Source organism: Oncorhynchus mykiss, chromosome 17, assembly GCF_057628025.1.
Source record: "Oncorhynchus mykiss isolate SJ-2025 chromosome 17, ASM5762802v1, whole genome shotgun sequence".
Lineage (NCBI taxonomy): Eukaryota > Metazoa > Chordata > Actinopteri > Salmoniformes > Salmonidae > Oncorhynchus > Oncorhynchus mykiss.
The window spans coordinates 47,835,781-47,858,709 of NC_143038.1; the positions used below are offsets into that span (position 1 = coordinate 47,835,781).

General features: G+C 42.2%; 1 protein-coding gene across 2 annotated transcripts; it reads left to right on the plus strand.

Moving 5' to 3' along the window:
* Positions 1 to 4,569: 4,569 nt before the first annotated feature.
* cldn19 (claudin 19) lies at positions 4,570 to 21,207 on the plus strand. 2 transcript variants are annotated; one of them, XM_036950438.2, is made up of 5 exons: positions 4,570 to 5,658; positions 15,785 to 15,949; positions 16,663 to 16,747; positions 16,872 to 17,018; positions 19,396 to 21,207. In XM_036950438.2, exons 1-5 carry the CDS (start codon positions 5,436 to 5,438, stop codon positions 19,430 to 19,432), a joined length of 657 nt encoding a protein of 218 aa, XP_036806333.1. In that variant the 5' UTR covers positions 4,570 to 5,435; the 3' UTR covers positions 19,433 to 21,207. The 2 variants fall into 2 exon arrangements, with proteins under 2 accessions (XP_036806333.1, XP_036806332.1); XM_036950437.2 differs by having other exon boundaries at positions 4,626 to 5,658; positions 20,013 to 21,207.
* Positions 21,208 to 22,929: the final 1,722 nt, after the last annotated feature.

Consider the following 22,929-nt stretch of genomic DNA (forward strand, 5'->3'; position numbering starts at 1 on the left):
GTGGCTGGGTCTTTCAGCATGACAATGATCCCAAACACACCGCCCGGGCAATGAAGGAGTGGCTTCGTAAGAAGCATTTCAAGGTCCTGGAGTGGCCTAGCCCGTCTCCAGATCTCAACCCCATAGAAAATCTTTGGAGGGAGTTGAAAGTCCGTGTTGCCCAGCAACAGCCCCAAAACATCACTGCTCTAGAGGAGATCTGCATGGAGGAATGGGCCAAAATACCAGCAACAGTGTGTGAAAACCTTGTGAAGACTTACAGAAAACATTTGACCTCTGTCATTGCCAACAAAGGGAATATAACAAAGCATTGAGATAAACTTTTGTTATTGACCAAATACTTATTTTCCACCATAATTTGCAAATAAATAAATTAAAAATCCTAAAATGTGATTTTCTGGATTTTTTTTCTCATTTTGTCTGTCATAGTTTAAGAGTACCTATGATGAAAATTACAGTCCTCTCTCAGCTTTTTAAGTGGTAGAACTTGCACAATTGGTGGCTGACTAAATCCTTTTTGCCCACTGTATACATATACAAAAGTATGTTGCAATAAAATGCACATTAATTACTTAAAAATTATACATTGTGATTTTCTGGATTTTTGTTTTAGATTCCGTCACTCACAGTTGAAATGTACCTATGATAAAAATTACAGACCTCTACATGTTTGTAAGTAGGAAAACCTGCAAAATCGGCAGTGTATCAAATACTTGTTCTCCCCACTGTATATATATCTGCTCTGTCTCCAGCACACATGTCTCCACCTACACAATCACACACACAGAGAGAGGGAAAGCGAGAGGGAGAGGGAGAGAGCACTGGGGGAGTGGCGGCAGGTCAAGGAGACACAGGATGAGCAGTAGTGTCACGACTTCCTCCAAAGTCGGTTACTCTCCTTGTTCGGGCGGCGTTCGGCGGTCGACGTCACCTGTCTTCTAGCCATCGCCGATCCACCTTTTATTTTCCATTTGTTTTGTCTTGTTTTCCCACACAATTGGTTTACATTTCCCTCATGTCTTTAACCCTCTGTTCCCCCCATGTCTGTGTGTGGAATTGTTTATTGTTTTGTGTATGCGCACGTTAGACTGGTTGCACGGGGTTATGTCAACCTATATTGTGTTTAGTGTTGTTTGTGCCGTGTGTTTTGTTCGCCTAAATAAAAGGCTCCGTTTGCTACCCAAATTCTGCTCTCCTGCGCCTGACTCCCTTACAGCCAGTTACGCATACCTAACAAGTAGAGGGCGTGGCAGGAGCAGCTGCCCTTATATGCCAACTCCTCTCTTCCATATGGGTACAGTAGACAGGGCGCAAAACAACAATAATCTCATGACTAACAGTACAATGTAATGCAAACACAATGTACAGTATGAAATAGAAATGTACAGTATATCCTATAGACCTAGGCTTGCCAACATTCCTCGTGACAGCCAGGCGTTATGTATAGTACAGTGACGAGCACTTATGGAAAACTAACAGTAAAATGTTGTCAACCTAGTTCAACAAACAAAAACACATGACATACCTGATAATGACAGAAAAAACGTCCATAAACACATGCTGTGCTGCACTTATACGCCAACTCTTCTGCAAAGTACAAATCAACAACATGGGGACAGCTATGGCCAATGACGACACACACAGTAAAATGTGCAGTACCTAGCTAGCATGTACATTATTCAATAATCAACAGATAAAAAGTTAACGTTACCGAAATGACTGAACACGCCCCCATTCACATCGACGGGACTGCAGTGGAGCGGGTCGAGAGTTTCAAGTTCCTTGGTGTCCACATCAACGACAACCTATCATGGTCCAAACACACCAAGAAAGTAGTGAAGAGGGCATGACAACACCTTTTCCCCCTCTGGGGACTGAAAAGATTTGGCATGTGCATCCTGACCAGTTGCATCACTGCCAGGTATGCTCGGCATCCGACTGTAAGGCTCTACAGATGGTAATGTGTACGGCCCAGTACATCACTGGGGCCAAGCTTCCTAACATCCAGGACCTATATACTAGGTGGTTTCAGAGGAAGGCAAAAAAAAAATGTAAAAAACTCCAGTCAACCAAGTTATAGACTGTTCTCTCTGTTACCGCACGGCTAGCAGTACCGGAGCGCCAAGTCTAGGACCAAAAGGCTCCTTAACAGCTTCTACCCCCAAGCCATAAGACTGCTGAACAATTAATAAATTGGCCACCCGGACTATTTGCATTGACCCCACCCTTGATTTGACACTGCTGCACTCGCTGTTTATCATCTATGTATAGTCACTTTACCCCTACCTACATGTACAAATTACCTTGAGTAACCTGTACCCCTGCACAGGGTACGTTGGATTCAATTAAACTATGTTGAATTGAATAACACAATTAATTATCAAGGGAAACCTAAGTACTGACATAGAGAGTTAGACACACAGGGATGGACTTGGTTTCTATCTATCTATCTATCTATCTATCTATCTATCTATCTATCTATCTATCTATCTATCTATCTATCTATCTATCTATCTATCTATCTATCTATCTATCTATCTATCTATCTATCTATCTATCTATCTATCTAATTTCTCTTACTGTTTCAGTCTCTTATAGTATAAGACCCCCTCTCCCACTCTCCCTCCCCCTCTCCCACTCAAATCAAATCAAATTTTATTGGTTGCATACACATTTAGCAGATGGTGTCGCGAAATGCTTGTAGCACTCTTCTGCCCCCCCCCCCCCCCCCCCATCTGCCCCACCCTCTCTCACTCCAGGGACTCAATTGTACAGGTTTCCATGGGGACGGGAAGAGCTTTTCTGGGCCAGACCATCATTTCCAAAGTGGTTGTCTGGGTGTGACATGTCCTTTTCACACTCTCGTCGGTTTAATGCTGACTTTTATGTGTATTTGTCAGCTTATGGTGCCGATGCTCAGACAACAGGGTTCAAACATTTACAGGGTTTGACACAGACATCATCTAACATCTGGTAGACCAGACAACATCTAATATCTGATAGACCAGACAACATTTAACATCTGGTAGACCAGACAACATCTAATATCTGATAGACCAGACAACATCTAACATCTGGTAGACCAGACAACACAACATCTAACATCTGGTAGACCAGACAAGATCTAACATCTGGTAAACCAGACAACTTCTAACATCTGGTAAATCAGACAACTTCTAACATCTGGTAACCCAGACAACTTCTAACATCTGGTAGACCAGACAACTTCTAACATCTGGTAAACCAGACAACTTCTAACATCTGGTAGACCAGACAACATCTAATATCTGGTAGACCAGACAACATCTAATATCTGGTAGACCAGACAACATCTAACATCTGGTAGACCAGACAACATCTAACATCTGGTAGACCAGACAACATCTAACATCTGGTAGACCAGACAACACAACATCTAACATCTGGTAGACCAGACAACTTCTAACATCTGGCAGACCAGACAACATCTAACATCTAGTAAACCAGACAACACAACATCTAACATCTGGTAGACCAGACAGCATTTAATATCTGATAGACCAGACAACATCTAACATCTGGTAGACCAGACAACATCTAACATCTGGTAGACCAGACAACATTTAACATCTGGTAGACCAGACAACTTCTAACATCTGGCAGACCAGACAACATCTAACATCTGGTAGACCAGACAACACAACATCTAACATCTGGTAGACCAGACAGCATTTAATATCTGATAGACCAGACAACATCTAACATCTGGTAGACCAGACAACATCTAACATCTGGTAGACCAGACAACATCTAACATCTGGTAGACCAGACAACATCTAACATCTGGTAGACCAGACAACATCTAACATCTGGCAGACCAGACAACTGCTAACATCTGGCAGACCAGACAACTTCTAACATCTGGTAGACCAGACAACATCTAACATCTGGTAGATCAGACAACATCTAATATCTGGTAGACCAGACAACAACTAACAACAGACGAAACAAAACACTACAGAATGCAAAGACAACTTTCAGAAATGTGTACTTTCAATTTCTCCTAGTCATAGGAGTGGCAGTTAGAGCGTTGGACTAGTAACCTAAAGGTTGCAAGATTGAATCCCTGAGCTGACAAGGTAAAAATCTGTCGTTCTGCCCCTGAACAACTGTTCCTAGGCCGTCATTGAAAAGAAGAATTTGTTCTTAACTAACATGCCTAGTTAAATAAAGGTAAAAACATGTAAAAAATAAACATATCATTATAGACTTTCCTTAATATAAATGATATTGTGTAATGGAAGTTGAGAACATAGAAAGTCTACAGGCATTGGTAAAAGTTGTGATGCTTTGGGTTTGACTGCTATGGGAGGTCTTCTTGCTTAGAAAGAGAGTTTTGTGTTGTGTGGTTTTGCTTTACCTCTGAACTCCACTCAGTATAATCTCTCTCTCTCTCTCTCTCTCTCTCTCTCTCTCTCTCTCTCTCTCTCTCTCTCTCGCTCTCTCTCTCTATCTCACACTCTCTCTCTCTCTCTCTCTCCCGTGCTCGCTCGCTTTCCTTAAACCCCCCTTACCCCCATCCTGCCCCCTATCCTCTTCCCTTCCCATTGGGCGTTCCTAGAACACTGAAGGGCCAATCAGAGCTCAGCTCTTGACCCCTCTGTGCCCAGCCTGTTAGGGGATTTCTGTGTACATAAACTTTTTCTATTTTTTTTCTCTAAACCCTTGTTCAGCCCTCGAAGTGCGGAGCAGATGGAAAGAGTGTTGATGAAAGAAAGAGAGAGATAGAAAGTCAGGGTGAAACCATGCCGTATCTGAGGAAGCCTAGTGAGCGTAGTGACCGAGCCTGACGACCTGATCACCCCAGACAACCAGGAAAGAGCAGTCTGGTCAACCTCAAGACCCGGACATACACACTTCCAACAGGAGAAAGAGAAATAAACAGAGAGAGAGAGTGAGAGAGAGAGAGAGAGCGAGACAGAGATAGAGAGTGCGAAAGAGAGAGAGGAGAACGCCAGATGTGTGAGAGAGAGCAGAGAGAAGGAGATGCTCAGAGAGAGCGGACAGTGACCAGAAAGGAGACCAGAGGAAGAAAGAGAAACGAAAGAGACCACTGAGAGAGTGCCTGGGTTAGTGCTGAAATCTGGATTGTCTGTAAAGGGGTGTTTGACTTTTGGTTCTGTGGCTCTGATAGACAACGGGAGCTCTGAGAAACAGTTTGGGGGAGTTCTGTGTTTCACTCTGCCAACAGTATTACCTGTGTGTGGAAGCGAGACTGCTTCAGGTGTTCTGAAGAGGACAAAATAGTAGCCAAAGAAAAGGAGGACAGAAAGAGGACAGATAAATAAAAAGGAAAGAAAGCTATACATTTAGAAAGAAAGAACAAGAAGTAACCAGAGAGTAAGAGAGAAAAACAAAGCTAGAGACAGTCTATAACAGATAGACATAAAGACAGGATGGCAAACTCAGGATTCCAGTTACTGGGTTACTTCCTGGCATTGGGTGGTTGGATAGGCATCATCTCCACCACGGCTCTGCCCCAGTGGAAGCAGTCTTCGTACGCGGGCGACGCCATCATCACGGCGGTGGGGCTCTATGAGGGCCTGTGGATGAGCTGTGCCTCCCAGAGTACAGGACAGGTGCAGTGCAAGGTGTTTGACTCCATGCTGTCACTGGACGGTGAGTAGGACATCATAACGATCACTCCTACACTTGTGACCTGTCATTATCTGTCTTTCTATATTTCTCTCTCTCTTTCCCTGCCCCAGCATTGCATCTTGAACAAATCCGCTCTCTCTCTCTCTCTCTCTCTCTCTCTCTATATATATATATATATATATATATATATATATATATATATATATACAGAGAGAGAGATCCTGTTATGGACAGTTGTGTATCTGGAGTTGGTCATTATGAGATGCCTTATTCACTCATGACAGATCTGTTTACCCGATTCCCAACACGGGCAATTAACTGGGTTGATTTATAGAGGAAGTGTTTGAAGAAACATCATGATCAAATGATCAATTTGCCTATTTGTATGATTCAGCAACTGAATGCATAAAGAGTTCATAAAACAATCTAACTAATCCAACTGTCTGGAACACATTAAAGTCAGGCATAAATCTATTAGATAAAAAGTGCTGCTGTTGGCATGTTTAATTAGGAGAGGGAGGGAGGGAGGTAGGGAGGGTGGGAGGGAGGGGTGAGAAAGAGAGAAAGAGGTAGAGGGAGAGAAAGAGAGAGAGTGAGAGGGAGAGAGAAAGAAAGAGAGAGTGGGAGAGAGAGAGAGAGAGAGGAATGTGGGGTTCAGGCATAAATTAGCCCTGAATATGAGGTTCCTGGCATCTCCAATCTGTTTAGCATAGACCTACTGACTCATAATTAATGGCAGGCAGATGACATAAATTCACCCGTCTTTTCTCTCCACTGATTACCCCATTAGGGTAATGAAAAGCTACAGGGGGAGGACTTGGTCAAATCATTTCTCTGTAAATCAGAATGGTCGACACCCTTTGGAGTTTTCTGTTTTTGTTTTAGTTTTATTAAGAGACACGGATACGCATGTTACTCCCTGTGACCCACACCGCCCCAAAACAACAAATCAGGCTAACGTTTGGCCGCTGTGCAATTCATTATATCAAAACATTTTCTGCGAGTGGTGAGCTCGAGCTTGGTCTCCTTTGCTCATCGGAGTAATAAAAACAGAGTATTGTCCCTGTGATGAATAGTGGTTGTTTGGAGAAGAAAAGCCCAGTGTTGAGCCAAACATCAGAGATATTCTCAGAATGTGCTCTGTCTTCCCCACACACACGCATTGTTCCTGTCCGGCCCTAACACACCCTGTGTGTGTGTGTTTGTGTGAGTGGAAAACGAGCGAGTGAGAGCAAACAGCATAACACACTTTGGTACCAACTTTTGAAAAGTTTACCCCATGCAATACTAACATGGCTTCTGCTACTTGTTGCTGTCTGGTCAAGCAAGGCATGTTGTTGAGTGTAGGTCAGGTAACAAATCAAATTTCAATCAATCAAATTCATTTTTTAAGCCCTTCTTACATCAGCTGATGTCACAAAGTGCTGTACAGAAACCCAGCATAAAACCCAAAACAGCAAGCAATGCAGGTGTAAAAGCACTGCGGCTAGGAAAAACTCCCTAGAAAGGCCAGAACCTAGGAAGAAACCTAGAGAGGAACCAGGCTATGAGGACTGGCCAGTCCTCTTCTGGCTGTGCCGGGTAGAGAGGAACCAGGCTATGAGGGGCGGCCAGTCCTCTTCTGGCTGTGCCGGGTAGAGAGGAACCAGGCTATGAGGGGTGGCCAGTCCTCTTCTGGCTGTGCCGGGTAGAGAGGAACCAGGCTATGAGGGGTGGCCAGTCCTCTTCTGGCTGTGCCGGGTAGAGAGGAACCAGGCTAAGAGATTAAATCACTGAACTGAACCATTTGGCACGTACTCACTCTTTTCCACTGTTGAGTGAACTCATGGTCTTACCAACATCTCTTCCTGTTATGGTATTTCAGACTCAGTACTGGTCTTGGATACAAAGTGTGTGTGTGCTCAAGCATGTGTAATGGTGTGTGTGTGTGTGTGTGTGTGTGTGTGTGTGTGTGTTAGGCAGTTCCTGCAGGTGCTTTTCATATTGTGCTAAATGAACCCTTCTCCTTCACTACACAGCATGAGGAACATGTGATGAGGTCTAATTGTTCACCAGACTGTGTTGTTGCAGTGGTAGAGTGTACCAAAGCACTGCAGTGGAAACTGATGGACTTTTTTCAGATTCTGATTAATTGCCCTTAAAAAGGCAATTCATTTTCAAAACCTGTGACAATGTAAACATATCGAAGCTGTGAGAAACTGTTCGGAGAGACTTATGTCAAGATCTGCACACTAGAAGGATATAAATCAGGATACTACTCCTTGTACAGATAGAACAATTCCAGAAGTATCTTGAGGTTTTTTACACCGTCTTATCCTGCTTTGTTTCACTTTAGTCTGAACAGTGGTGCTGAATGAACAGTTCTTCTACTTGTTGCTGTCTCAGAGTCTCAGAGGCAGATACTGCCTGGTATTGGTCACAAACCATCGAAGCTCTCAGTTCTCTGGGCTCTGCAGTGAATGAAACCTCTGTACTGCACTAGGCAGTGTACAATACCACACAAGCACTGGTGCTATACAGGACACAACAGGGTCATTAAACAATATACAGTTGAAGTCGGAAGTTTATATACACTTAGGTTAGAGTCATTAAAACTCGTTTTTCAACCACTCCACAAATTTCTTGTTAACAAACTATAGTTTTGGCAAGTCGGTTAGGACATCTACTTTGTGCACAACACAAGTCTTTTTCCCAACAATTGTTTACAGACAGATTATTTCACTTATAATTCATTGTATCACAATTCCAGTGGGTCAGGAGTTTACATACACTAAGTTGACTGTGCCTTTAAACAGCTTGGAAAATTCCAGAAAATTATGTCACGGCTTTAGAAGTTTTTGATAGGCTAAATGACATAATAAGAGTCAATTGGAGGTGTACCTATGGATGTATTTCAAGGCTTACCTTCAAACTCAGTGCCTCTTTGCTTGACATCATGGGAAAATCAGAAGAAATCAGCCAAGACCTCAGAAAAGACCTCCACAAGTCTGGTTCATCCTTGGGAACAATTTCCAAACGCCTGAAGGTACCACGTTCATCTGTACAAACAAAAGTACGGAAGTATAAACACAATGGGACCATGCAGCCGTCATACCGCTCATGAAGGAGACGCGTTCTGTCTCCTAGAAATGAGCGTACGTTGGTGCGAAAAGTGCAAATCAATCCCAGAACAACAGTAAAGGACATTGTGAAGGTGCTGGAGGAAACAGGTACAAAAGTATCTATATCCACAATAAAATGAGTCCTAAATCGACATAACCTGAAAGGTCGCTCAGCAAGGAAGAAGCCACTGCTCCAACACCGCCATTAAAAAGCCAGACTATGGTTTGCAACTGCACATGTAGACAAAGATCATACTTTTTGGAAAAATGTCCTCTGGTCTGATGAAACAAAAATAAAACTGTTTGGCCCTAATGACCATCGTTATGTTTGGAGGAAAAAGCCGGAGGCGAACAAGCTGAAGAACACCATCCCAACCGTGAAGCACAGGAGTGGTAGCATCATGTTGTGGGGTTGCTGTGCTGCAGGAGGGACTGGTGCACTTCACAAAATAGATGGCATCATGAGGTAGGAAAATTATGTGGATATATTGAAGCAAATCTCAAGACATCAGTCAGGAAGTTAAAGCTTGGTCGCAAATGGGTCTTCCAAATGGACAATGACCCCAAGCATACTTCCAAAGTTGTGGCAAAATGTGTGTATGTAAACTTCTGACTTCAACTGTAGGTAAATTGTAGCCAACTTCAGAGATGGATGCCATATTGCTGCTTCTGTTCAATCACTCATGTGTCAACATTTTCCAGAAGATGCTAAAATGGCTGCCATGGAATCATGTTATGTCATCTCAGTGACATCATGCTTTTTGGATGACAGAATAATGTCCAAACTCTCTCTATCTGGCTCTGGGGAAGAAGAAGCACTGTACAGCTAAGTTACTGTACTACTGTTAGATGAGTGCAACTGGTTTTGCCAGGTTTCAGGACCAGGGTATCCTTTTGAGGTGAACATCAAAGAGGGTTCTCTTTTCTTGACAGCTTAGTGTTGAATACTGTCCAAGTCGTAGAGCACTCTCTCCTACAGTCTAATGAATACACAGACTATGGTGTGGTCGGAGATTTAGAATAACCTGGGCAGGAGACTCCATATTGGCACAATGACATCTATACTGACATCAACGATATTTACAGTATTTTCTAGGTAAACATTTGAACTGTCAAAGAATGTTTGGTGTCAACATGGAGGGATAGTTTGAACTCTATACAGCTCTGGATATTACAGTGGAATATCTTACCACCAGCCCACACAGACTGATGAGATGATGGATGGTCTGATGTCCCCCCTCCCATCACACCATGCTCTCATCCCCTGTTATCCTGCTGGCTATTGTGAGGTCATCAGTAGAGATAGTAGCAGCTATGTACGTGCACACATTGTTCATCTCCCTCTCCTACCCACCCTCCCTCCCTCGCTCTCTCTCTCTCTCTCTCTCTCTCTCTCTTTCCCTTTCTCTCTCTCTCTCTCTCTCTCTCTCTCTCTCTCTCTCTCTCTCTCTCTCTCTCACTCACTCATTCACTCACTCACTCACTCACTCCAGTAGTTTGTTGTCTTTCTATCCAGTATCCCTCTCTCTCTCTCGCTCTCTCTCTAGTAGTTTGCTGTCCCTCTCTCTCTCTCCAGTAGTTCGCTCTCTCTCTCTCTCTCTCTCTCTCTCTCTCTCTCTCTCTCTCTCTCTCTCTCACTCCAGTAGTTTGCTGTCTTTCTATCCAGTATCCCCCTCTCTCTCTCTTTCTCTCTCTCTCTCCAGTATATCGCTCTCTCTCTCTCTCTCCCTCTCTCTCCCCGCCCCCCTCTCTCTCTCTCTCTCTCTCTCCAGTATCTCTCTCTCTCTCCAGTAGTTCGCTGTCTCTCTTTCTCTCTCCAGTAGTTAGCTGTCTCTCTATCCAGTATCTCTCTCTCTCTCTCTCTCTCCAGTATCTCTCTATCTCTCTCTCTCTCCAGTAGTTGTCTGTCTCTCTATCCAGTATCTCTCTCTCTCTCTCTCTCTCTCTCTCTCTCCAGTAGTTGGCTGTCTCTTTATCCAGTATCTCTCTCTCTCTAGTAGTTGGCTGTCTCTCTATCCAGTATCTCTCTCTCTCTAGTAGTTGGCTGTCTCTCTCTCCTGTACCCCTCTCTCTCTCTCTCTCTCTGTCTCTCAATTTCAATTCAATTCAATTTGCTTTATTGGCATGACGTAACAATGTACATATTGTCAAAGCTTACTTTTGATATTTACAATTCAAAAATAATAAGAATCAAAATGGTCAACGGGACAACAGTAAAAATAACCATACAACAGTAAAAATAACCATACATTGAACAATAACAATACGCATATAAGCAATGTTGTCTCTATCTCTCTCCAGCATCTCTCTCTCTCTCTCTCTCTCTCTCTCTCTCTCTCTCTCTCTCTCTCTCTCTACAGTAGTTTGCTGTCTCTCTATCCAGTATCTCTCTCTGTCTCTTTCCAGTAGTTCGCTGTCTCTCTCTCTCTCTCTCTCTCTGTCTATAGCTATTTATAGCTGTCTATAGCTGTTTGTGTTTTGTTCCCCTCCTACTGGACAGGAGTGCTGCTATGGCCCTTTGTGCTGTAGATGTCAAATATGACAATCATCATCCATATATCAGTGCCCCTAATCTTATTCTACACTATTCCACAAAGCTTGTGTCACACTGACATTTACATTAATAGAATGAAGGTAGTTGTTTGAATGTTTTTCTGTTTTAATGGAGTGGGCAAACCATTGTTACGTATGAAGCCCCACATCATCCCACAAAGGACAATTTCCATCGTCCATATCCACGCACGCACGCACGCACGCACGCACGCACGCACGCACGCACACACACACACACACACACACACACACACACACACACACACACACACACACACACACACACACACACACACACACACACACACACACACACACATACAGCTTGTGCCTACCAGCATTGACACAGGGTAGAGTATAGTGGGAGGAACACACACACGTCCTTGACTCCTCTATTAGTCCGTTGATCAGAGTGGTGCCTTGTACAGCCAGCCCAAACTCCCCACACACTGGATGAAAGAGAGAATGGAGAAAGAGAAAATAAAACCTCTTTCTCTCATAAACCATTAAAATTCTCCTTGAAGTAGATCCTGCCACACATAAATCTAAGTTCAAAGGCCATCTGCCCATCACTAGCCCTTTCAGAGTGTTTTCCCATCAATGTAAATTATGACTTAAGTTTGTTGGAAAGGCTATTGTTCTCAGTTGTATTTTACATATATTTTCTCACACTGTCAGTGTCAGTATTCAATTTTACTATGTAGTTCTCCTATTCTATTCTATTCTATTCTATCATATCCTATTCTATAGTAATTTGATCTGCTGAGAGATTACAATCCAGTGTAGCTCAGTTGGTAGAGCATGGCACTTGCAACACCAGGGTTGTGAGTCAAATTCCCATTGGGGACCATTACGAAGAAAGCATGAAAATATACGCACTTGCTACTTACTGTAAGTCACTCTGGAGAAGAGTGTCTGCTGAACGACTCAAATGTAAATAATTTTAGTTTTGCACTGTCAGTTCTTGGCAGTAGCTGTGGTTTTACAGTCTGTTGTCTTGCGTGTTGTTAGGGGTGATGTTCAGGGATTGAAAGGGCTCTACTAGTGGCAAATGAATCTTTATATATTGTTGTAGTTTCATTTGTTGGCAACACTGTAGAAATGTGTAATGTATGATGCAGATATGTGTTGCTGTGTTCATGGTTAATGCTCGTGTTGATCTAACATTGAGCTGTGAACTTGGTGTGTTGTCTGCAGTTTGTAAGGTCTTGGTGAGTGCATTAACGCAGTATTAGTGTTGTACTGGTGTTTTTTTTCACATTCTGTTAGTGGAGTCTCTGTTGTCAGGGCTGCTGTGTGAGTGTGTGTTGCAGGCCGCAGTGTCTGATCACCGTGGCGACAGCCCTGTGAAAACAATCCCGCTTTGTGACAAAGCCACACTAATCCCACTGTGTGAAACATGTAACACGGGCCCTCCTACAGTGTGTGTGTGTGTGACAGAAAATGAGTATGTATGTTTCTGTGTGCACGTCGTTTCCTCCCACAGAATGTTTATGTAGTTGTGTGTGTGCGTGTGTGAATGAGTAAATATGTCAAATGTCCCGCCCACTGAGTTATGTGTGTGTTATCCATGGAAAACTGAGCGGTGAAACCCCTGTGGTTTGATTTTGAATGATTGAGTGGGACAGTTAAGTCTAAGACTGATGTTATTATTCCATTGTGTACCATGGAAGTGGGAAACAAAATGAGTTCTTAAAGAGAAGAGAGGGAGAGAGAGAGAGATAGAAGGATAGAGAGAAAGACAGAGAAAACAATAAGGAGATGAGAGAGAAAGAGGCAGATAGTATGAGTGAGGGAGAACGAAGAGAGGAGGATAATATGTCTTTTTTTTGTCTCCAGTTTTGTGTTAAAACGTTTTCTTAAGAAGTTGACTTCTGATTTCATATTGGTTTACAATGTGGTGGTTGTGTTTTGATTGGTTGCTTTTCCAGTGATGTTTTGCACAGAAATCTCTGTTCCTGTTAGGTCCGTCGTTGAATGAGTGAGACCAAAGCGCAGCGTGGAAAGTGTTCATGATAATTTAATAATGAAACACCGACAAAATATATACGACCGTAACGTTCTGCAGGGCTAGACAGCTCCTGTGAAAACTCAAGACCCCACAAACTAGGGTGGAAAACAGGCTGCCTAAGTATGACTCCCAATCAGAGACAACGATAGACAGCTGCCTCTGATTGAGAACCCTACCCGGCCAACAAAGAAATAGAAAACTAGAATGCCCACCCAAATCACACCCAGACCTAACCAAATAGAGAAATAAAAAGTCTCTCTAAGTTCAGGGCGTGACAGTTCCACTCCTGTTCTGCCCCAATTTAACCCATGAGAAATCTAGACATTTAATGTGTAGATATTATATACCTATATATATACCAGGCTGTGTAGATATTTTATATACCAGGCTGTGTAGATATTTCATATGTATATACCAGGACGTGTGTAGATATTATATATATATATATATATATATATATATATATATACCAGGCTGTGTAGATATTTTATATACCAGGCTGTGTAGATATTTTACATGTATATACCAGGCTGTGTAGATATTTTAAATACATATACCAGGCTGTGTAGGTATTTTATATGTATATACCAGGCTGTGTAGATATTTTATATATAACTTCCTGACAGATGTCTTGAGATGTTGCTTCAATATATCCACATCATTTTCCTCACTCATGATGCCATTTATTTTGGGAAGTGCACTAGTCCCTCTCGCAGCAAAGCACCCCCACAACATGATGCTGCCACCCCCGTGCTTCACGTTTGGGATGTTGTCCTTCGGCTTGCAAGCATCCCCTTTTTCCTCCAAACATAACAATGGTCATTAGGGCCAAACAGTTTTATTTTTGTTTCATCAGACCAGAGGACATTTCTCGAAAAAATACCATCTTTGTCCACATGTGCAGTTGCAAACCGTAGTCTGGCTTTTTAATGGCGGTTTTGGAGCAGTGGCTTCTTCCTTGCTAAGCGGCCATTCAGGTTATGTCGATATAGGACTCCTTTTACTGTGGCTATAGATACTATTGTACCCGTTTCCTCCAGCATCTTCACAAGGTCCTTTGCTGTTGTTCTGGGACTGATTTGCACTTTTCGCACCAAAGTACGCTCATCTCTAGGAGACAGAATGCGTCTCCTTCCTGAGCGGTATGACGGCTGCATGGTCCCATGGTGTTTATACTTGCGTACTATTGTTTGTACAGATGAACGTGGTACCTTCAGGCATTTGGAAATTGCTCCCAAGGATGAACCAGACTTGTGGAGGTCAACAATTGTTTTTCTGAGGTCTTGGCTGATTTCTTTAGATTTTCTCATGATGTCAAGCATAGCGGCACTGAGTTTGAAGGTAGGCCTTGAAATACATCCACAGGTACACTTCCAATTGACTCAAATTATGTCAATTAGCCTATCAGAAGCTTCTAAAGCCATGACATCATTTTCTGGAATTTTCCAAGCTGTTTAAAGGCACATTCAACTTAGTGTATGTAAACTTCTGACCCACTGGAATTGTGATACGGTGAATTATAAGTGAAATAATCTGTCTGTAAACAATTGTTGGAAAAATTACTTGTGTCACGCACAAAGTAGATGTCCTAACCGACTTGCCAAAACTATAGTTTCTTTCCAAGAAATTTGGGGATTGGTTGAAAAACTAGTTTTAATGACTCCAACCTAAGTGTATGTAAACTTCCGACTTCAACTGTACATATATCCCAGGCTGTGTGTAGATATATAGAATATATATATACCAGGCTGTGTGTAGATATTCTATATAAATATACTGGGCTGTGTAGATATTCTATATCTATATCTATATACCAGGCTGTGTGTAGACATTCTATATAAATATACCAGGCTGTGTAGATATTCTATATATACCAGGCTGTGTGTAGATATTCTCTCTCTCTCTTTCTCTCTCTCTCTCTCTCTCTCTCTGTCTCTCTCTCTCTAAAATGCAAATTACTTAAAAATCATACAATGTGATTTTCTGGATTTTGTTTTAGAATCCGTCTCTCACAGTTGAAGTTTACCTATGATAAAAAATTATAGACCTCTACATGCTTTGTAAGTAGGAAAACCTGCAAAATCGGCAGTGTATCAAATACTTGTTCTCCCCACTGTATGTATACCAGGCTGTATGTAGATTTTGTACATAAATATACCAGGCTGTGTAGATATTCTGTTTGTACCCTGTAGTCTGTCTGATCTCCTTGCCATCTGAAGCCGAGTACCACTGCCTTAACATTCTCATTCTGTTGTTCTCTCTCTTCCCCTCTTTCTGTCATTCCCTTGACCCTCTCAACACTTGTTTCTCTCCCTGCTACCACTCCACCCTATATTTTACCTGCTCTCTCGCTCTCCTCATACCCCCCTCATGTTTCCCCTCTTTTATTTTCTCCTCTCACCTCTTCTCCCATCTCTCTGCCTTCATCTATTCTTTTGTCTTCTCTCATCCTCTTCTTTCACCCCTCCCCCTCTATCCACAGTTCACATCCAGACGTGTCGTGCTCTTATGGTGGTGTCCGTGCTGCTGGGCTTCATAGGAATGATAGTGAGCGTGGTGGGGATGAAGTGCACTAAGGTGGGCGACAATAACCCCGCCTCCAAGGGGCTCATCGCTGTGTCTGGAGGAGCCCTCTTTCTACTCGCAGGTGAGACCACTATCAGGTGACCACCATGTGACTGTCATGTGATTAAAGAAACAAACAGAACTCTGGAGCAAGGGTGTGGGCACCTGCATGATAACACTGATTTACACTGTGTAATGTTGGTCATGTGACCACTATACTGTGTAGCTTGCTGTTTTTTTAACCACCTCAACACCCACAAATTAATCGGCTATTAGAAAATATATACTGGCGAAGTACCACTCCCTAAGTTAAAGGTTCAGGCACTACAGTGAGTTGTACTTAAGAGCTTGTTATCTCTATCATTTATAAGTGTTCACTATCTTACTCTCACTTTTACTGTTTGAGTGGAACCAGTCTTTCAGGGCTCATGTCTTGCATTCCTCTGATCAGAAACTCTCACCAGCGGTCTTCTGGGTAATAAGGGTCCCAGCTGTAAACAGGAAGTGGTGATTTTTGGACACATTAGCTCCATGACCTCAGAGACAACCATGAGCCTGACAGAAAGAATAACAACCTCAGAGTCATTACACAGAGTGCTTTTACTGCTGCACTGTGTGTGTGTGTGTGTGTGTGTGTGTGTGTGTGTGTGTGTGTGTGTGTGTGTGTGTGTGTGTGTGTGTGTGTGTGTGTGTGTGTACATGTGTACATGTGCACGTGTGTGTATATTCTTGTTTAGATTCATAATGTGATGTTGTTCCCCCCTCCTCTCTCTTTCTCTCTTCCTCTCTATGCAGGTCTGTGCACGCTGGTGTCCGTGTCCTGGTACGCCACTCAGGTGTCCTATCATTTCTTCAACCCAAACACGCCGGTCAATGCCAGGTAACCCTATCACACTGGTCACACACTGTATCTACCACTCAGTTTGTCTCTGAGTAATAGATAACATGTCTAATAGTACTGTAAAAAATTATATTAAAGACAGATTTGACCATTTACACTGCAGGTATGAGTTTGGGTCAGCCCTGTTCGTGGGATGGGCGGCGGCCAGCTTGACGGTTTTGGGTGGATCCTTCCTGTGCTGCTCCTGCTCCAATGAGGAGAGGCGAGGGCAGCAGTACTACCGCCAATCACAACCATCCACAGCCAGGGAGTACGTGTAAACCTGCCCCCTCCCAGCAGCCACCCAAACAGAGAGTAGAGGCCACACTTTGCTCCTCCCCTTTTCTCTTTAACTGATGTGTAAAGCTTACACACACACACACACACACACACACACACACACACACACACACACACACACACACACACACACACACACACACACACACACACACAAGCACAGTCTCCACCTTTGGATTTTAGAAAGTTTTAGGAATTCAGAGGCTTTTATAATGACATTACATAATGCCATTTATTCTATGGAACATATTCTTGAGCTGAAACTTGTACATTTTATTGCAATACATGTCGTTGAGAGGATGGTCATTTTGCTCAATTATCCTTTTAAAGCGTTTTATGTTTATCAAATCTGGCATGTGGCTTAAAAGTAATTAAACGTAACTAAATCAAGTATTGGAAAAGTAATTACTGTGTAGAGGAGACATAGGAATTGTTTTATGGCAGAATGCCTGAAGGTAAATTGTGGGACAAACACGATCATAGAAAAATTAAACAATTTCGTGGTTTGGTTAGCATGTCCTATACTTGCTGGTTGGAGCTGTGTCTATGTGTGTGTTGCTTTGTGTCTTCTAACACATTTTAACATTCCAATCGAATATAGTTGACATCATACAGGGCTGACATTCCAAATAGAACAGAAAATCTTCTCTGGGCTATTTTGATGCGGTTTGGATAAGCAGCATTTTATGATGTCATCAGTTCGAATCAGATATACAGAAAATGGTCAAATATGTGAGCTAAAATAAATGTTGTTTTAACGAGAGAGAGTCGCCGGTCATTGCATGCCTTAACATCACGTTCCATTTGTTAACACATCCGTGCAAGTCTACCCAATATCCATCATCCATGTGTTCTATACCTCAGAGACTGGCTGACCTCTTATAAAAACCGACTGTTATAAAACCCGTCAGATTCAGTTAAACTCATGCTTTTATTCCTTGTGTGCTCTATAGGCAAACACTCTTAAATAAAACATACATTTTTAATGGACATTGAAATTCTATTTCATACTACTCTATTCTATGCTAAATATTGTACTTTCAGTCACTCACTGAGCCTCTGCTCAGGCCATCTAGACCTCCTGAACCCCAACTCAACCCACGCATTTCTCTGCTTGAATCCACCACCCACAACTCTGACTCTTCATCGCTCTTGATCATAATTCATTTGGGCAAAAGGGTTGGTTAAATGTGCTTCCGATAACAGAACCATTGAACTTTTAAAAGAACTGTTCCATGCCCCCCGTTTTCTGGTCATCTGGCCCCTCTCCTTAGTAAAGTCCTTGTGTATGGAGTGTTCCATTGTACTCAGAATGAGGGTACATAGGCCTGAAGGACCTCCTACACTGCTAAATGAAAGGGGGAGGTTGACCATTACAAGCCTGTCAACAACAGATGTCCTCTAAGAGTCATTACCAAATTACAAATGTGACTGAACTAGCTAAAAGCCAAAAGAAAATAAATAAATATTTGTTATGTTTTTTGTAACTTTGTGTGTACCTAAAGTAGGTCTTACTGATCTGAAACAGCTAGTTTACTTACTAGCCATTACTTTTTTCTTATTTTCAATTATTTTAAATATGTTTAAGTGTTTTCAAAATGAACAATAAAGTGCTGAACCACCATCAACAATATTCTCCAGAAACGTTTCTATTAAAGACCTCAACTCCCAAACCTCAAATGAATAGGTATATGTCAACAATGAGCCAAGAGTTGCTAGCTGTCAGATTAACACGTTTCTGGTTTCAACACGACCAGTTTCTTTATTCAATGTAAGAGAAAGGTTCGGCAACTAGTCGGAAACCTGGAAAGGTTACGTGTCTAACACCCTGCTTTATGGTTTATAAAACATGGCCCTTTATTGGCTTTTATTAAGAATAAAAATATAAAACATAAAAACAAATCAAAACCAGCCATCATAAACCCAACACATTTGGACATAATATCTGATCAATTCCATGCCATAGAACAAATTACATTACAAATGATCTGTGCGCTGTGACTCATCAGCATCCACCAATTTCTCCATCCTTAACCCTTAATTTAGGATCAACAACCTTTCTCTTTCAAAAACACTTCAACCATCTTCACTCAGTAACTAATCACAGAGCTAGCGCAGCCTAACTAGCATGCACCTCTTCACATCTAGGGCAGCCTGGATAGCTAGCATCTCTTCTAATTTTTCCTTACTTAGCATGCAATATCAAGCACTCATTCACCCACTAATACCAGAGAGCTTCCTGTAACGGTGAATCGGTGAGGTCTTGATGTGTGTCTCTCTCTCTCCTCTCGTCTCCTCTCGTCTAATGCTGTTCTTCTCTGCCTGTCTTCTTCTCTTCCCTAATTCAGGGCAGAGTTGTTGAGTGAGACTAGTTTCCCTGACTGACCAACCCCTGCCTGTCCCCCAGGACTGTCCGAGTTCCACTCACTGTCTCCCCTTTCCTTGTTCCTTCCTAGATTCAAAATTTGGACCTTTGTCTCTCCACTATAGTATTTGTTTCTCCCCCTCCCTCCCTCCCTCTCTCCAACCTCATACCCCATTCCTAAATGTCTGCTCCTTATCAGTGTCTGATATTAAGGGTCGACACAATGTCCGCCACCCCTTTAAGAGATTGCTTCTTCCCTTCTCCCACTTCCTGAGCCTGTTTGTAAATATAGACTCTTAAAGGAGAAGTGTGGTTAGGTGGTTAGACCCCCCCCCCCCCCCCCCCTTATGACTAGAGGGGCAGTATTTCACTGTATTTCAACCTGTGAACCCTTTACTAGAAAGTCCATGATATCCTTTTATCTTTTATTGACTGGACTTTAACTGAACACGTGAGACTTGTCGTGTCATTATGTTATGTTGATTTCTGCTTCACTAATATCCTGTGATTTCTGGGTTGGTAGCAATGTGCATTTTGGTTTTGTTCTCTGAGTATTCAAATGTACATTTACTGAAACATGTTTTTTCTTTTAAATTGCAGACCAAATGTTAAACATTCCCCACCAGAGAAAAAGGAGGAATACTTATAGTTTGGGCGACTCCTTTGGCCCCACGATGTGTTAGATTTTTGGCAACAGGCAAGACACTGTCTAACACAAACAGACAAGACACTCTCTCAAAGAAAATAGAAGCAGACAAGACACTTTCAATAGAAAAGACACTTTCAGAAAGCAAACAAAATAAATCCAGAATACACTGAATACATCTGCAGACCAACCCTAATGGGTAGCTAGTACTGTATCTTTCTTAAAGATGCCCATGTGTTAAATGTTTGTCAATGTATTTTAGAATCAGTTTTGTACACAAGCAATATTAAATGGTATTCTGCACAGGTGTTATTTGTGCTCACACATGACAAATAACTGCTATTTGGATAATTGAAAGCCAGTAAAACTGAATCTATGATTCTTTCTGTCTGTAGTCTGTCTTTAGTTTCTGGGAGAGGAAGTCATTCAGGGTGTGTTTATAGAACATAGAATACAGAAGTGCCCAGATGTTTCTACCACCACCTCCAGCCTTTCTACTACATATTCCCTACTGCAGTGCCTTATAACATGTGTGTTTGTGTGTATGTTTTTGACTGTTATACACGGATCCCACAGTGTCACATCCTATATGGACATATGGTAAAACATATCCGTGGACGTCTTTTTCTCTTGCATGAAATGTACCATTCAGACAAACTGTTGCATGTAGTTATATCTCTGAACATGAATATGTACTGTACTGTAGCTAGTACACCACTTAGAAAACAGCAGACAGACAGATTCCTAAACGTCCCTAACTGATGGAGAGCGATGGCACGCTTTGTAAAAGTTGTGAGACGGTTTGGAAGAAGTACATGTACAGTAGCCCAGATTGAGGATATTACTATACATGCATTCAATTTAGTTAAGTGCCAATATGATTTAGTGTGGATGGAAGATGTGTTTTGTTATTGACTACGGCAACTTATTCTGTACTCCGGGTGCTGAAAGCACAGTCTCCTGTACAGGTACTGTACTTAGTAACGGCCAGTTTGCTCAATGTAATCAGGTCAAACGTGTTTTTCTGTTGCCTACATTTATTTACCATGCATTTTCTTCATCTAATATTCATTATTATTATTTCAAGTATCATTTCTTTTGAAGTATACTCATGTATGTTTCTTTTAGAATAAAGTAAGAGCATAAAAACGTTGTGTTCATGCTTTGTTTGGCACACATACACCATCACCACCATCACACGCACGTAGACACACACACACACACACACACACACACACACACACACACACACACACACACACACACACACACACACACACACACACACACACACACACACACACACACACACAGAGTAGTACGAGTCAGGAGTCTACGGGCAGACGAAGGCCTCCTCCTGGGGTTCAGATATGATTTCACACCTCCTTACCCCTCCTTTTCAACCTCCCTCTCTTTCACCTCTCCCACTTTCTCTTCCACCCCAAATACCTTTCCTGCTCCCCGTCGTTCAGTAATTGCAGACGGTGGAATTCCAGTTCTGCCTCAGTAGCTCTGAGAGTCATTCTCAAAGTTAACATGCACGACCACCACATATATTCATCTCTCAGTTATCATCAATGATAAAATGACTCCCACACACATTTATCTCTGCAATGAATTTCTGTAACAATCTTTCAATCAAGTCGACCTTTATGAAGACATTCAAGGACATGATTGACTTTTCTGGGATTAGGGAAGAAGGATGAGGGTACGGTAGTAAACAGAGTCATATTGTACACTACATCTGACAGTTTCTGGATGGATTATGGATCAACAAACAATCTATAAGAGACCATCTAAATATAGTGACACAGTTACAGCATGTACCAACCCACAGCACTAGACTGAATCCAGATACAGTGGGGCAAAAAAGTATTTAGTCAGCCACCAATTGTGCAAGTTCTCCCACTTAAAAAGATGAGAGAGGCCTGTAATTTGCATCACAGGTACTCTTAAACTATGACAGACAAAATGAGGAAAAAAATCCAGAAAATCACATTGTAGGATTTTTAATGAATTTATTTGCAAATTATGGTGGAAAATAAGTATTTGGTCAATAACAAAAGGTTATCTCAATACTTTGTTATATACCCTTTGTTGGCAATGACAGAGGTCAAACGTTTTCTGTAAGTCTTCAAAAGGTTTTCACACACTGTTGCTGGTATTTTGGCCCATTCCTCCATGCAGATCTCCTCTAGAGCAGTGATGTTTTGGGGCTGTTGCTGGGCAACACGGACTTTCAACTCCCTCCAAAGATTTTCTATGGGGTTGAGATCTGGAGACTGGCTAGGCCACTCCAGGACCTTGAAATGCTTCTTACAAAGCCACTCCTTCGTTGCCCGGGCGGTGTGTTTGGGATCATTGTCATGCTGAAAGACCCAGCCACGTTTCATCTTCAATGCCCTTGCTGATGGAAGGAGGTTTTCACTCAAAATCTCACGATACATGGCCCCATTCATTCTTTCCTTTACAAGTTGGGTGAATTTTGTCCGATTCCTTTTGACAGAGCATGTGTAACTGAATCAGGTTTGTAGGCCTCCTTGCTCGCACACACTTTTTCAGTTCTGCCCCAAAATTTTCTACGGTATTGATGTCAGGGCTTTTGTGAAGTGCACCAGTCCCTCCTGCAGCACATTGGCTAACCGGGCTATTTGCATTGTGTCCACCACCTGCCAAACCCTCTTTTTATGCTACTGCTACTCTCTGTTCATCATATATGCATAGTCTTTTTAACCATACCTACATGTACATACTACCTTAATAAGCCTGACTAACAGGTGTCTGTATATAGCCTTGCTTCTCCTATTTTCAAATGTCTTTTTATTGTTGTTTTATTTCTTTCTTTACGCACACACACACACACACACACAC

Coding starts and splice junctions, on each gene's coding strand:
- cldn19 (XM_036950437.2), top strand. CDS start 5,436: ATGGCAAACTCAGGATTCCAGTTACTGGGTTACTTCCTGGCATTGGGT. Junction 16,748..16,871: donor AACACGCCGGTCAATGCCAG/GTAACCCTATCA, acceptor TTTACACTGCAG/GTATGAGTTTGGGTCAGCCC. Junction 17,019..20,012: donor CAACCATCCACAGCCAGGGA/GTACGTGTAAAC, acceptor TTTAAATTGCAG/ACCAAATGTTAAACATTCCC.